This window comes from Pelodiscus sinensis, chromosome 4, assembly GCF_049634645.1.
Source record: "Pelodiscus sinensis isolate JC-2024 chromosome 4, ASM4963464v1, whole genome shotgun sequence".
In the NCBI taxonomy this organism is placed as follows: domain Eukaryota; kingdom Metazoa; phylum Chordata; order Testudines; family Trionychidae; genus Pelodiscus; species Pelodiscus sinensis.
Genome location: NC_134714.1, coordinates 29,570,283 through 29,584,971, shown reverse-complemented (window position 1 = coordinate 29,584,971; position 14,689 = coordinate 29,570,283). Strand labels below are relative to the sequence as shown.

Genomic DNA, 14,689 nt, shown 5'->3' with positions numbered 1-14,689 from the left:
GCCCCCACCAAGCCCCCCTTATGCAACTATCCTGCAGTTGCATTAACTCAATGTGTGTGACATTAACTCAGGGGCAGAGAGGCTGGGAGAAGTGTTCCCTGTAAGAGTTTCCTCCTGTGAGCAGAATGAATTTTGTGTTGCGCGCCAGTACTGAATTCATGTGACTTGTTTGAATGTGCCACTGTTATTAATAAATATCTTATAAACTGCTATCTTTTCCTTCTGCTGCCAAATCTCCCCTTGCTCCATCAGCTCCCCTCATGCCTGCTGCCCCCCAGCCCCTCACCCTCCTCTGCTCTCCTGACTCCTGCCCCCCTCCACCAGCCCTTCTCTCCCCCCTGTGCCCACTCCTCCAGTAGCCCCACTCTTATCATGTGAGCTACCCCTCCTCATCCCCTCTCCTAACACCTCCCTCTACACACCTGCCCTGCCTCTCTCCTCTGGTGCTGGTCCTTCCCCTGCAGGTGTCTGCCTTTCTGCTTCACCCCCAGAATCCCCTGGCACCTGCAACTTCCCTTAGCCCTGCATCCTCCTGGTGCTCCCCCTTCCCTCATTGACTCTTCTCCCTTTGCCTTCTTTTTCCCTGATGCCCATCCCCTCACCACCCTCTGCCCCTGTTCCCCTCATGTACCCCTCATGCTTCCACCACACACGTGCGCCCTCTGCCCCAAAGTGCCCCGTAGATGGCCACGGAGAAAGTGACGGGCTGTGGTACCCCGTGTCAAATCCCCCTCCTCCTCCAGTAGCTGCTAGCCAGTCCGAGACATTAGGGTGTGCCCGGGCACACCCAGCACACCCTGTGCGCACGTCTATGCTCTTGAGACTTTTTCCCACTGCTCCCATAGCAGTGGCGGATGTTGCCACTGGGCGCGGTGAGGAGCGTGGAGCCACTTGTGCCCCCAAGAGCGGAGCGCCCCACTCACATGACACTCATGCCCAGGCCCCGCAGCACCCTCCCTGACCTGACAAATTCTTTAATCTAGTATACCGTGTTTCCCAGGGTTGCCAGATTAAAGAGGTTCAAGTATAGTATAAATTCCTACTATTTCTTAAAATGAGAGAGTATCTGAAAATCTTTCTGTCTCAATCATTCTGGGTACTGTCAGTATAGCACAGCTGAATTATTTTGTGATTAGACTTTGATTAAAAAAAGTTATCCAGAACTACCAAAACCAAGTCCCTCAGCATAACACCATTATCACCCCAACTTCAGTTATTTCAATAAAATTCTCTTTTTGGTATGGATTTGCTTAACGTTTTCCCCTTATGTTTCCTAGTCATATATTCTAAGAATATATCGGCAACTTAATTACAAACAGGAAGCTTTGATTATATCTCCTGATGCAAGTTCCTGCTTGAATTTGTTAATGCAGATTGGTGACCCAGAATGGCATCATTAGCAAATGTTTCACTGCAATTTATATCCGGAAAATGCTTCATTTAATAGAACTTCACGCTACATTGTCCTTGTTATTGCTGAGTCTTTTACCATAGTTTTGCATTAGAACTAGCAAATTTCTGACTACCCTTAGGAGGAACTTACCAGTTCAGCTCTCTGTGTTTCTTATCCTGGAAATCCTTGTATCTAAAGGACTAATTTCTCTGATAGAATACATACAGAGCTTCATGCTGGACAGAATACAATTTGTGAACCCTGAAACTACTCCATGACACAAACTTGTTCAAGTCACAACTTTGCTGTGTCTGCTGAAACTAACCATAGCAGCACAATCTATGTGTGGGCTATCGGTATGAAATGTTGTTGTAGCTTTATTGCTCCCCAGACATTAGAGATACAGGTTGAACCTCTCTAGTCCAGAAGCTTCAAGATCTGACCAGTGCTGAACCAGAGAATTTGCCGAACCAGGGAGGTCAATATTGTCTAGCAGCATTACCAAAACTTCCACTGATTATTGGACTCTTAGGGAAAAAAAGAGGGGTAAATTAGAGCTAAATAACAGCACAGAACACTGAGAGCCCAGGACTGGTGTCTGTAAACAACCTTTATGGGACCATGGGAAACTTGGCCAAGCCCATGATAAGTGGCCATCCAGCTAACTAACATCATGCCAGACCACGGATATTGCCAGACCAAAGAGTGCTGGACTAGAGAGGTTCGACCCAGAATATCTTTTATTGAACCCACTTCTGTTTGAGAGAGAGACACGCTTTCAGGTTACACAAAGCTCTTCTTTGAGTCTGTGAAAGGTATTGGGAGCATAACAGCTTTTATCTCAAATGTACTCAACGGGAAAAGGATAAAAAACAAAAACAACCTATCACCGGTTGGGGAACATTTTTCATTAAACAATCACTCTCTATCTGACCAATAAAGTCCTCGTTCTCTAAGGAAACCTGCATAACACTTTTAAAAGATTAATCTGGGAGCTTAAATTCATAACTCTGGGGGACATTAAAACTCACAGAGACTAAACAGAGACATTGGATTTATTACAGCAATCTGTAACCCACTATATCTGCCCTTTTTTCTCTGATTGCAGTGTTGTTAATGAAATACTCTGTCTTGAATGGTCCCCTAGAACATTTGCTAACTGCCTATGCTAAACAATCTGTTCCAACTTTTATTTAGCTGTGATGCTCAAAGTATCTTTCCTAGACCTGAAGAAGAGGTCTGTGTAGCTAAAAAACTTGTTTTTCCTCCCAACAGAAATTGGTCCAATAAAAGGAATTATTTCATTCACCTTGTTTCTCCTTTTCCACAGGCTGGTATGATTCCTATTCCCCTTTGACATGCATTTTAGAGGTCAACATTCTAGAAGTTGTCCACATTTTTTATTCAACATTTTTCTAATCCTCGGTGGGAGAAATAGCCCAATTTCTCTTGTCTTTATGTGTCCTGGGATTCACATTAATCTCATATTTCCTTATCTAAGTTTATTTTCCACATCACCAGTCTGACTTGTCAATGCCAATGGCGCTCTTGTGTTAATAGCTTTGCATTTGAGGATGTTAATCTCAGTATCTTCAGCTTCTTTGTGTCTCTTCAAGTGTTAAGTGGATGCTTTGTGGGTTTCTTATTTCTTGCAGCCACTGAAGTTTGACCCCCCAATTTAGCCTTTTACTAACATTCATAGGGCTCATAATAAGTAAATGTGGCATTGAATTGGACATGATATCATCTTGCGTATTGAAACTTTATGAGCAAATTATAATGTGCTAGACCCTCAAGTGTTGTAACTTGGTGTAACAGAAAAATCAAGTTTGTTTTGCTGGATTGTTTTGTAAGTTATGGACTTTTCTATGAAAGAATAAATTTTTGGTTTGTATGAGGGATTTTTGGTTTTGTGTGAGGGTGATCAGAATTAGTAAAGGCACACCTCAAAAGTTTCCACACTTATGACTCTCCAAGGTCACCCTGCCACACATACTGATGGCAGGCTTTATGTAAGATTTGCTAAGCAGCCTGTCCTTATATAAGCCCATGGCACTTTGTTGAGGGAGTAAGCTTTCATAGAGCAAAGCTGAATAGCTCCAAACACATTTATAACAATTTTACACTTGTGTAACAGCATAGGGCCTTATTATCTTTTACATTAAGGCCCCTTCACACCACTCTGGCCGTTTAAAGGGGCCTATGTGGGTAAATTACACATGTTTGTGTAATATGTATGAACAAAGTGGTATAAAGAGCCTTTGTGAGAAAGGGAATCTGGTGTATGGACTTCAATACAATACATTGACATACACTGGAGTAGAGAGTCAGGCCCATTCAGTTTTTAATTCAGATATCTAAGAACTGTAGCTCTTTATCTGGAGTATCAGTAAAATCATTCAGGATACATTTATTTTGCACTGCTGTGCTCACTTTCTAATACTGGGTATGAGCAGATGAGTGTATTTCAGAGATAAGTATCAGAGGGGTAGCCGTGTTAGTCTGAACCTGCAAGAACGAGAAGTTCTGTGGCACCTTAGTGTATGTCTAGACTACATGCCTCTGTCGGCAGAGGCATGTAAAATAGGCTGCCCAACATTGTCAATGAAGCCGGGATTTAAATATCCCCGGCTTCATTAAAATAAAAATGGCCGCCGTGCTGTGCCAGCTCAGCTGATTGTCTGCTCAGCGCAGCAGTCAAAACGCGGATCAGTTGACAGGGGAAGCCTTTGTCAACCGCTCCTGTAAACCTCATTCCATGAGGCATAAGAGAGCGGTCGACAAAGGCTTTCCCTGTTGACCAGTCTGCGTCTTGACTGATGCGCTGTGCCGACAATCAGCTGAGCCGACACAGCGCGGCGGCCATTTTTATTTTAATGAAGCCGGGGATATTTAAATCCCGGCTTCATTGACTATGTCGGGTAGCCTATTTTACATGCCTCTGCCGACAGAGGCATGTAGTCTAGACATATCCGTATAGATTAACAGATTTATTGAAGCATGCTTCTCATTGTTATTTCAGAGATGCATCTCCAAATGATAGAAGCTCTCCAAAGTATATTTGCTTTGTCTGCACAACTCATGCCTGTGTGGTGTGACATTCTGTCTTCTTCTAGTGGCACCTAGCACATCTAAAAGGTGGATGAGTTTGCTGCAGCCTTGGCTAAGAGGCACGTGACTTTTAACTCATGCAGAAGAGCAGTGGTCCCCAACATGGTGCCTGCGGGCGCCGTGGCGCCCGCCGGGCCATTTATGTGCGCCCGCAGAACAATCTGGGCTGGCCCCGCCTCCGGGCTTGCGGCAGGTCCAGCTCCGGGCGCATGGGCGGCCCCTGCCCAGGGTCGCAGCACATTTCGGTGCCGGCCCTGGCCCCGGGTGCACGGCACATGCCGGTGCCAGCCCCAGGGCGCACAGCACCTGGGCAGCCCCTGCCTGGGGTCGCAGCACATGCCGGTACCGGCCCCAGGTGTGTGGCACTGGGCGGCCCCTGCCTGGGGTCGCGGCACATGCCGGTGCTAGCCATGGGCGCGCGACACCTGGGCGGTCGCTGCCCGGGGTCGCGGCACATGCCGGTGCCAGCTCCTGGCGCGCGGCACCTGGGCGGCCCCTGCCCGGTGTTGCAGCACATGCCAGTGCCGGCCCCGGGCACACGGTGCCTGGGCAGCCCCTGCCCGGGGTCGTAGCACATGCCGGTGCCGGCCCCGGGCGTGCGACGCATGCTTGGCCTTGCCCCCAGGCCTGTGAGCGGCCCCGCCCCCATATGTGCAGCGCGTGAGTGGCCCCGGCCCCAGGCACCCAGCAGCCCTAAAACATTGGGGACAACTGCAGAAGAGGCTCAGACACTAAGGCTACATCTACATTGGCCCCTTCTCCGGAAGAGGCATGTTAATTTCCAACTTCAGAATAGGGAAATAAGTAGGAAGTAGGAATAAGAGATCCTCCGGAAAAGGGCTTTATTCCGGAGGATCGCGCCAGTCTAGACGCTTTTTTCCGGCTTTTCCCCAAGCCGGAAAAAAAGCGGTGGCCATGTTTATTTAAATCCCGCGGGGGGATATTTAAATCCCCCGCGGATTTCCCTATTCTGAAGTTGGAAATTAACATGCCTCTTCCGGAGAAGGGGCCAATGTAGACGTAGCCTAAGGGTATATCTAGACTACAAGCCTCTTTCGAAAGAGGATTTTTTTGAAAGAGCTCTTTCGAAAAAGCGTCTTTTGAAAGAGCGATCCGCTTTTTCGAAAGAGAGCACCCAGGCAATCTGGATGCTCTCTTTCGAAAAAGGCCTGTTTGCGGTCAAGAATGCCTTTTTTCAAAAGAGCTCTTTCACAAGAGCTCTTTTGAAGAAAAAAGGCGTTCTTTTTCATTTACCAATATCGAAAAAACCACCACGTTTTCTTTCAATTTAATTTCACAAGAACACAGCGGCAGTCTAAATGCAGGTACAGTTTTTTCCAAAAAAGGCCACTTCTTTTGAAAAAACTTCACAGTCTAGACACACCCTAAATGTCAGCGGGTCCTACGTTCAGTTTTGATGACTGTTGTTACATTTGCACATCATCCACAGATCTCAATGTGCTTTACAAACATGGAGAGCATGAGATAAAAATATGCACTGCGTAAAGGGTAGCACTTTGATGTATTATTCCTAGGATAGCTTGGGAGGGAGATTGAGATTCAGAGACTGTGACTCCCACACTGTTCCGTGGAGGGATTGAGCTGTACCAGGTCTATATCAAGAGCAGCATACACTGCCTGAAGTGAGCTTTAGATAAACAAGATAGGTGAGTACCTTTTATCAAACCAACTTCTGTTGGTGAAAGAGAGACAATTCTGAGCCCCACAAAGTTCTTCTTGGGGTCGGGAAAAGTACTGCAGGTGTCACAGCTAAATACAAGATTAAACAGATAGGTTAGCATGAGAAGTTAGCACAAATTGTGAGGGACTATTCAAGGTGAAGTGGTCCATAAATGCACCTGCAGTTCTAAGACCAAAGGGGTGTGTGTGTTGTGGCCTACAAATTGTAGTAATAAGCCATAAATCAGTGTCTCTATTTCGTCCATGATTTTTGGTGTCTAGCAAAGTGCTCTTTGTATGTTTATTGCAGGGTTTTATGATGCTGCTCATTACTTATAGTATCTGAATGCCTAACAAATAAAATCAGTAGCAGTAGCAAATCCCCTAGTCCAATTTTTGGAGTCTCTTGGTCTGCTTCCTTTACAGGGTTAGAAACTTTGCTTAGGATATTTTTGGTTTGTTGATGATAGTTGATTTATTTGCTACAGTTTTTCTTTTCTTTTTAAATTATTATTAGTGGTAATGATTTGGGGTGGGACCACTTTTGTGTCGAGAAAGGTAACAATGCAATGAACTGGTCAGAACATTTTCAGTTATTTCATATGATCAAAATATGCTGTTTTGGCAATGCCAAAATGTTTTAGCTTCAACCAGAAGTTTAATTTGGGTTAAGAGAAAAGGTCTGTTGTGCTCTCTAGCCTCATTGATGTAGGAGGCTTGGCTTCAAGTCCTTGCTTTTCCTGAATTAAAGGGATCTGGGATGAGAAACTCTCCTTTGAAGTGGACAGTGCAGGGAATTGAATGTTGGTCTCCTGTACCCCAGGCTACTGAGGCCTGAGCCCAGCCCTCCAGGACAGACACCTCTTATGTTTTGACACCTCTTCCCAAATCAAACACAGACATTTCAGTGCAATGCCATTGTTCACTAACATGTTCAAAGAGTTTTGGTTTTGTTCCAATGAGGAATGAAAACAAATCTGGCAACCTTGAAAGTTGCTGTGGTATGGAACTGTCATGCACTGGCCAGCTCTCCTGTTGTGAATGTTGTTCCTACTCCACTGGAAAGGTTGGGAGGAGGTGCTATTTGGCCTAGCGTGTTGTTGAGGCAAAGCCAAGACTCTTAGTTCCCAGCTCATTCATCTGGTTTCCCTCTCAGTTGAACTTACTACCTTGTATGGCTGCTGGTTAATGAAACCTCAAAGGAATTTCGTATGGTAGAGGCAAATATTACTTATATCCATTTACAGATGCCATACGGAGCTTAAAGCTGAGGCTCAGTGAATCCTTTTGTGTGTTTATAAGTTTTACTAACATGAGCAATCCTGTGGACTTCAATCAGGTTAGTCTTGTACAAAAAACTGATCATGTGTGTAAAGTCTACTCTAGATTACACTGCATCAATGCAGCTGCGCTGCTGTAACATGTCTGGTGAAGATGCGCTATGCTGACGGGAGAGCGCTCTCCTGTCAACATCATTATTCCACCTCAGTGAGAGGTGACAGCAGTGTCAGTGGGAGAGTGTCTCCTGCCAACATAACACTGGTGTGGCCAGCATTTAGGTCAATATAGTTTGCTTTGCTCATGGGTTTGTGGTTTTTTTGCACCCCCAATTGATGTCAATTACATTGATTTAATAGTAGCATAGACAAGCCCTGTGTGTTTGCAGAATCAAGGATTCAGTGACACCAAGGACAGAGCTAAGAACAGAACCCCAAATTCTCTGCTTTGTTTACAGGAAAATTCTCCCTCAAAATACACATTAGTGATCAAAACCCCTTGAGTTGTTAGCTTCAATAACAATTTACAAATTTGTTCCACCTATCCTATTCCCTAAAGTCAGAAGATATCAGATTGAGATTTGTGACAGCTTCGTCTAATCTCATCATCTATCTCATTTCCAGAATTCATGTTCTTGGTCTACAGATTCTAATCTCTATCTCCTCATTTTCTCTCATGCTTTAAAATGGGTTTCTCTTCCACTAGCAGAAGCTAGGAGGGTTTTACTGTGAATGTGGAAAAGTACTGGCTTGAACTGATGAAGGCAGTATAGATGTCTGAGCTGGCTTAGTGGAAACACTCATTTTGCGGGAAAAACAACAGAATTCATGATCACGTGGAGTTTTTAAGATAGGCTTAATTAAAGACATATGCTACATTAGTGGAGTACTAATTTTGTTCTTCTGCCTAGCTACTGACTTCCATGTTTTACTTTAGATCTAACCATGTAGCTTTATATGTATAAGATCTATAATTTAACCTATCTGTACATGTAAATTATACAAATATTCATACAGGTCCTGATGCAAAATCCACTGAATACAATAGGAGTCTTTCCATTGATTTCAGTGTTTGTGTTGTACAAATGACTGGTGCATTATTTGAATGCTTCTCCTTGTGAGACAAGGAGAAAGGTATGCCTTTGTGTTTCTTTTCTCTTAATTCATTTTAAAAATATCTCAATTAAAACAAATGAAAAACAAATTGAGAATGTGGGTACTGTGTGGTTCAGGATTTGATATCAGTGCACTTCTGGTGAATTTCTAGACATCTTCGGTTATTTTATTTTTTCTTTGGTTTAGGAAAGAGATAAGTTCTACTTGTCTCGTAGTGTGATCTTAGAGTTACTGCAAGCACTGAAGCTAAAGTCACCCTTACCAGATACAAACCTGCTGCTGTTGGTACAGGTATAGTAGACATGCCTTTAAACCCATTTCATGCTATCTGCACAGACCTTAATTCAGCAAAGCACGGAGGAAGTGATTCAGTCCTTCACCATTCAGAAAAAAAGTCAAGTATTGTTAAGCATGTGTGTGTCTGAATCAGGGCTTCAAAACTAAGTATGGCAGTTGAAAAGATGGATGCCTGAATTTGGACACCTACATACATATCTGTGCACCTAAATAAGTGGCCTGATTGTCAAAGGGGTTGATGACTCACAGTACTTTTCTTAATGCGCTGTTCTGTACACCCCATCTCAAAGGAGTCTTAGGGTATGTCTAGACTACAGAGCTTTTCTGGGATCCTGGAAAGCTCTACCGTATCCAAGGAATGCGTCTGCTTTTCCAAAAAAAAAAATTAAGTCAGAAAAGCAGATGCGTTTTGTGGGCATCCCTGTAAACCTCATTTCACGAGGAAGAAGGGATGTTCTGAAAGAGGTTTTTTTTCTGACGTTTGGCCCCAGGTACATGGGCCAAATGTCAGAAAAGTCTCTTTCGGAAGAAAAGCAGAAAAAGATACCAAATTGCTGTTTGTAATTTGCGTATCTTTTTCCAACTTTGCTTTGTAGTGTAGACATAGCTTTAGTCTGCTGATTAGGGCTCATATCAATCATAGTCCCACAACTAGCCAAGTGATGGAATGTGATTAGCAACGCATGCTAATCGGCAAAGATTCAATGTGTTCCTGCTTAGTAGAGCAGCAAAGTTGTCTTCACAGTCTGTATATCCAGGCCATTAAGGATCCTCCCATACTTGAAAGCATTCCTCTAACTTTGTTATGTAGATCAAGCCTAGGAAGCATATTTTCTCTTCCTTGCTATTCTGCTGGCCTAGACAGGATTTAGGCTGGGATTTTCAAAGGGATCTTAGGGAGGGAGGCACTCAAAATTACTATTGCAAGTCATTAGGGGCTAAGTGCCAGAGACTCATTTGAAAGCCCCAACTGTAATCAATGAAATCTTCATTTATCCTATGTAACTAAGGGTGGGTCTACACTGCACCCTTACCTCAAAACAAACTACACAATTTGTGCTATGCTGAAACATCCCTTAACCTCGTGGAATGAGGGTTTACGCCAGAATAGCGCACCCATTATTTCAAAATCTATTGTGAAATAACAGGCACATTTAAAGATGCAGAATAGCTATTTCAGGATACTTCTGGTATCCCAAAATAGCGCCGCTGTCTAGGTGTAGCCTAAATGAGAGATGAGCCTGGATTGTTAAATACAGACCTAGATCCAGATTTCCTTCAAGTTCAAAGGTATAAGGGAGATTATGTTCTAGTCCGGATTTCACTTTAACTGTAGACAAATATTAAGGACTCCTGTGTAGCCAAACCCCAAAAAACAACCATCCAGCAAAGACCACCTATTAAGGACCAGCATTTTTTAACACAATCTGCTGGCAGTTATTGTCATCTGCTGTACAATGGGCTGGCTGATGCTTCCATTAAATATCTTTAAAATGACAAGGAGTCAGCATTAAAATGACACAAATATTGGACTCTGTGGATGCCCTCTTTGGGTCATTCACAGTGTGCTGCTCATCATACTCTTCTCCCCCTTTTATCTGGCCAGTGCTGCACAGCAAATATAATCTCTCTCCTGAGTCACACTGGTACATTAGTTGTAGACAATAAGTAGTTGTTTATATAAAACAGTAAAATTGGCAGATTAAATTATAGAACCATTAGAACAACTACAGGTTAGACCTTGCTAGTCCAGCACCTTCGGGACCTGACTGATCCCAAACAAGGGGATATGCCAGACCAGGGAAGGTCCTTCCCCTCCTGGCCTGTGATGCCATCAGACTAGGGTTCCAGCCTGCCCCTGCTGCTGCCCCAGCCCTCTGGGGCTCTCTAGCTGCTGCTGGCCCCACTGCTGCCGGGGCAGAGCACCACGGCCAGAGCTCCACGGCCGGGGCAGAGCTGTGCAACTACTTAGTTCTATGGCCAGGGCCAAAGCTGAATGGCTAGTGCCAAAGCTGCACAGCTACCTGGCTCTGCGGCTGGGGCTGGAACGGAGGGTCGGGGCCAGAACTCCGTGGCCGGGAACAGAGATCTCTGGCCACTGCTGGGGACGGAGCTCCACAGCAGTTGCTGGGGCCAGAACTCCCTGCTGTGCCACCTGTTCCCATCCTCCCTACACACACTGGGTTGCCAGTGCCCCCTAACATGTTCCTGCCCTGCTGCCAGACCTCCCTGTTCCCGGACTCTGTGATCTAGGAACATAATAATAATATAATATAATATATGGAGATCTACCATCTCATAGAGCTGGAAGGGACCTTGAGAAGTCATCTAGTCCAGTCCCCTGCCCTTGTGGCAGGACCAAGTACCATCCCTGACAAATTTGCCCTAGATCCATACATGGCCCCCTCAAGGATTGAGCTCACAATCCTGGGTTCAGCAGGCCAATGCTCAAACCACTGAGCTAGCCCTCCCCCCAATAACATCCATGCTGGACCATGGATGTTGTCCCACCGGCAACATCCATGCTGGACCGGGGATGTTGCCGGACCAGGGAGTCCCAGTTAAGGGAGGTACAACCTGTACGACTCTTACCAGCTTTTTGTGTGAGAAAAAGTGATTTTATCCACTTTCATGAAAAACCAGAAATTTGATTTTTAAGCAGGGACTTCAGGTAGTTTCAGCCAAAACCACGAAGTAATTCAAAAGGAGGAGACAGAATGGCTCAGAGAATTGTTAACGTTCTTCAAAACACTGATTCAAACCCAGCCCAGGGTGATAGTGATCAAACTTACCTTCTGATGGCTGCTCAGTGATGAGGGCCTTGCTCTTGTGAGGTAATGCTGGAGCTGTCCTGCTATAAACTCTGCCGTGTAGCCAATCTAGGCTGATGGGAAAGAGCTGTCCCATTGGCATAATTAAGCCCTGCCCACTGAGCAGCAATAGCTATGTCGGTAAGAGACACTCTCCTGCTGACATGCCTCTGTCCAGACTGACACTTTTATTGGTGAAACTTACGTTGGTCGGGGTGTGTTTTTTCACACTCACTACTGACAAAAGTGTGACCAATAAAAGTGCTTGTGTCGATATAACCTTGATTGCTACTGCATCACAGGATAAGCAGTTCTGACTTTTTCACGTTGTATCTATGCACGTCAGACCTGGGATCAGCTCAATCTGTGACAAGAGAGTTTAATCTCTATACCCTATTCAGATTTGAGTCTCTCTGCTGAGACTGCCAGAAAGGGTGTCCATTAATGACAGTTTTGGTGATTTCATGATGTAATGACTTGTCCATTAAGAACTGGACAATCTGTCTTGTGTAAGGCACAAGTGTCTGATCCAGAAAAGATCTGGATAGGACCCATGGCCACTAACTCAACCACATGCTCCAGCTACTAAACAAAGCTCCCTCTCATCTATTTGTAAATATAGAACCTACAATTGCAGCCAATCAGGGGTGAAAGTAAAATGATTTTTCCCAATATGGAGGGGCCACACTAGTTAAGGGGGGGCCACATAACCTCTCCATATGACCTCCCATATGACTCCACCTTGCCCCAGCCCAAGGCTCTCTCACTCTTCTCCTCTCCTCTCCCTTCTCCTTTCCTCCCCATCCTACCTTTCCTAGGGTGATATGGCAGCCAGAGGAGCAGTCAGAGTTCTGCTGTTTTCTCTGCTCTGTCTTGCCAGGAGGGAAGGAGCAGATGCCCTAGCCCTGCCTCCTGCCCCTCCAAGGAGCTGCCTCTCCTGTAGCTCTGTCTCTACAGCAGTAGCCCCCCCCCCCCGAGCTCGCCAGAGGATAGGGCTGGGGAGTGGAGCTGGGGAGGTTCTGCTCTTTTCCCCATTGGGAGGAGTAGCAGGGAAACGAGCATAATACTGTGAGCTTCTCCAGCTGCCCACCTACTCCCAGCCCCACCTTCTCCTGTGGGGCTGCTGTGGTACAGAGGAAAGGCAGCACTGTGGAAGGGATGGAGGTGACAGGCAGACACTGGTGTCTTTCTGATATACCATACTGGCTATAAATAGCTGGTATAGCATACCTGACTTTGCTGGCCACTTTCTTGCCAGTACAGCATACCTGGCCTTTCTGGCTTACCTTTACCTCTGCTGCCAACCCAGCACTTACCCTTATATACTACATTAACAGAAACAGCCTTGTAGGTAATCAGCTAGTTACATCACATATATTATTTTAGATTTACGTCAGTATTCAGTATTCCTGAAATGAGAAGCCAATAGAAAACTCATATCAATTATATTATCTTATGTTACTCAAACCTGTGGCAGGGCTAGTGCGAAATGAACACAAATACAGTTTTCATTTGCACAAAAGTTCCTGCAGAACCCTCCCCCCCCTTAACATGTGTATAAACCTTTCTGTGTATGATGCATAGCGGTACATTGGGATTCACTCCAGATAAGCGAGATAACATGGGGGCTAGGAACATTTTATTTTAATGATAGATCAAGCGTGGGCTGAATAACAAAGGAATGACTGCAATTTGACACCCACATTAATTCCAAATTACTCACTGCCATCAGCATTACCAATGACACACATACCCAATGCAATGGGAGTCATTTTTTCACACTTTACTAGGGGAGGGATAACACTTCGGACCAAATTAGTCCAGCTTGGGGCACTGGTATCCTGAGCAGACTGGAAGAGGTATAGGGACCCTCTGTCTCCAAGCAGCTCCTCCAGCCATAATATGTTTGCTTGTGCTTTCCAGGAGTATGCAAAATAAACACCAGTTTAAAAAGCAGGTACACACTGCGCCTTGCTGATTTAATTCATTTCTAAAAGGTGTTCTGCTTAATAATGCTGTCTTCCACATAGGGATAGACACCACCAATCAACATGGCAATGCTCCCTTTGGCTTATGCAGCTCTGCCAGTCCTGCACCCAGCTGTGAGCACTTTTACCTCCTCTGTCACACAGTCATCCACTAAAGCCAGGGATACCTCTGCAAAGCCCTGCTCCTGTTTCTGGCTTCAGGACTCCTTAAACAATATTCCAACTGCAGTCTTGCTCAATTGCAGCATTTCTGGGGCATGGATATTTTCTAATTAAATTAACAAATTTCCCAGAAAAACAAACATTTTAAAATATTCCTCTCCTCCCTGATGGACTGTCCTTTCCATTGGGGCATTGCAGGAGACCTCTCTTCCTGCAGCATCACTCTGCTCTGCTTTTCCTTTTCCTTTGAACTTTCTTTACTCTCACTCACAGGCTTTATCTGGTTAAGGCTCTGCGGGAGCCAGACTTGTTCCTTATAGCTGTTCTCACCAGCTGCTCCCACCATTCCCATCACCATACAGCCTCCTGAGTTTCCCCAGGTAACTGGCACCTGCCTCTGGCAGTCTCAATTCCTCTGTTATTCAAACACCTTTCCCTTACTTCCTTCTTCTTCTGTTTTATGGTGAAGCAGGCTCACTTGCTGAGTCCAAGATTGCCAAACAGTGGGTACTATAGATAATTCAAAAATTAATATATTTACCTTCTCCATGTTCTTAAAATAATTGCAGTGCTTTTTTTGTATAGGGCTCATTTTCCAGAAGATCTGAGTGCTAAAATGAAAATTTTGATATTTTAAGGCTTTTAAATTTTTCATCATAAATATCCACTTTTGACGGTACGTTCTTTGTACTCCCAGCTGTTTCCTGGACCTTGAATCCTGATTCTTGTTTATTAGAAAAAAATTGCTATTTAAATCACAGTCACCAGATAAAATTATAAATAGAACCACTTTGCTATTTCTCTCAAGGCCTTACAATATATCAGAATGTTTGACTCTTGGGCACATTTCGTGGC

The 14,689-nt window shown here is 44.7% G+C and overlaps 1 protein-coding gene and 1 long non-coding RNA gene across 17 annotated transcripts in view; one reads left to right on the top strand and one right to left on the bottom strand.

The window, feature by feature from the left end:
* Positions 1–14,689, bottom strand: part of LOC112547521 (uncharacterized) — a 52,558-nt gene that overhangs the window by 2,478 nt on the left and 35,391 nt on the right. For both annotated transcript variants that reach the window (XR_003091289.2, XR_012903321.1), the window contains one exon: positions 14,376–14,445. This is a non-coding gene — a long non-coding RNA (uncharacterized LOC112547521). The remainder of the gene's footprint in view (positions 1–14,375; positions 14,446–14,689) is intronic.
* Positions 1–14,689, top strand: part of UNC79 (unc-79 subunit of NALCN channel complex) — a 170,733-nt gene that overhangs the window by 129,986 nt on the left and 26,058 nt on the right. For all 15 annotated transcript variants that reach the window (XM_075926674.1, XM_075926676.1, XM_075926675.1 and 12 more), the window contains one exon: positions 8,764–8,868. In XM_075926674.1, the coding sequence (XP_075782789.1) occupies positions 8,764–8,868 (105 nt within the window). The remainder of the gene's footprint in view (positions 1–8,763; positions 8,869–14,689) is intronic.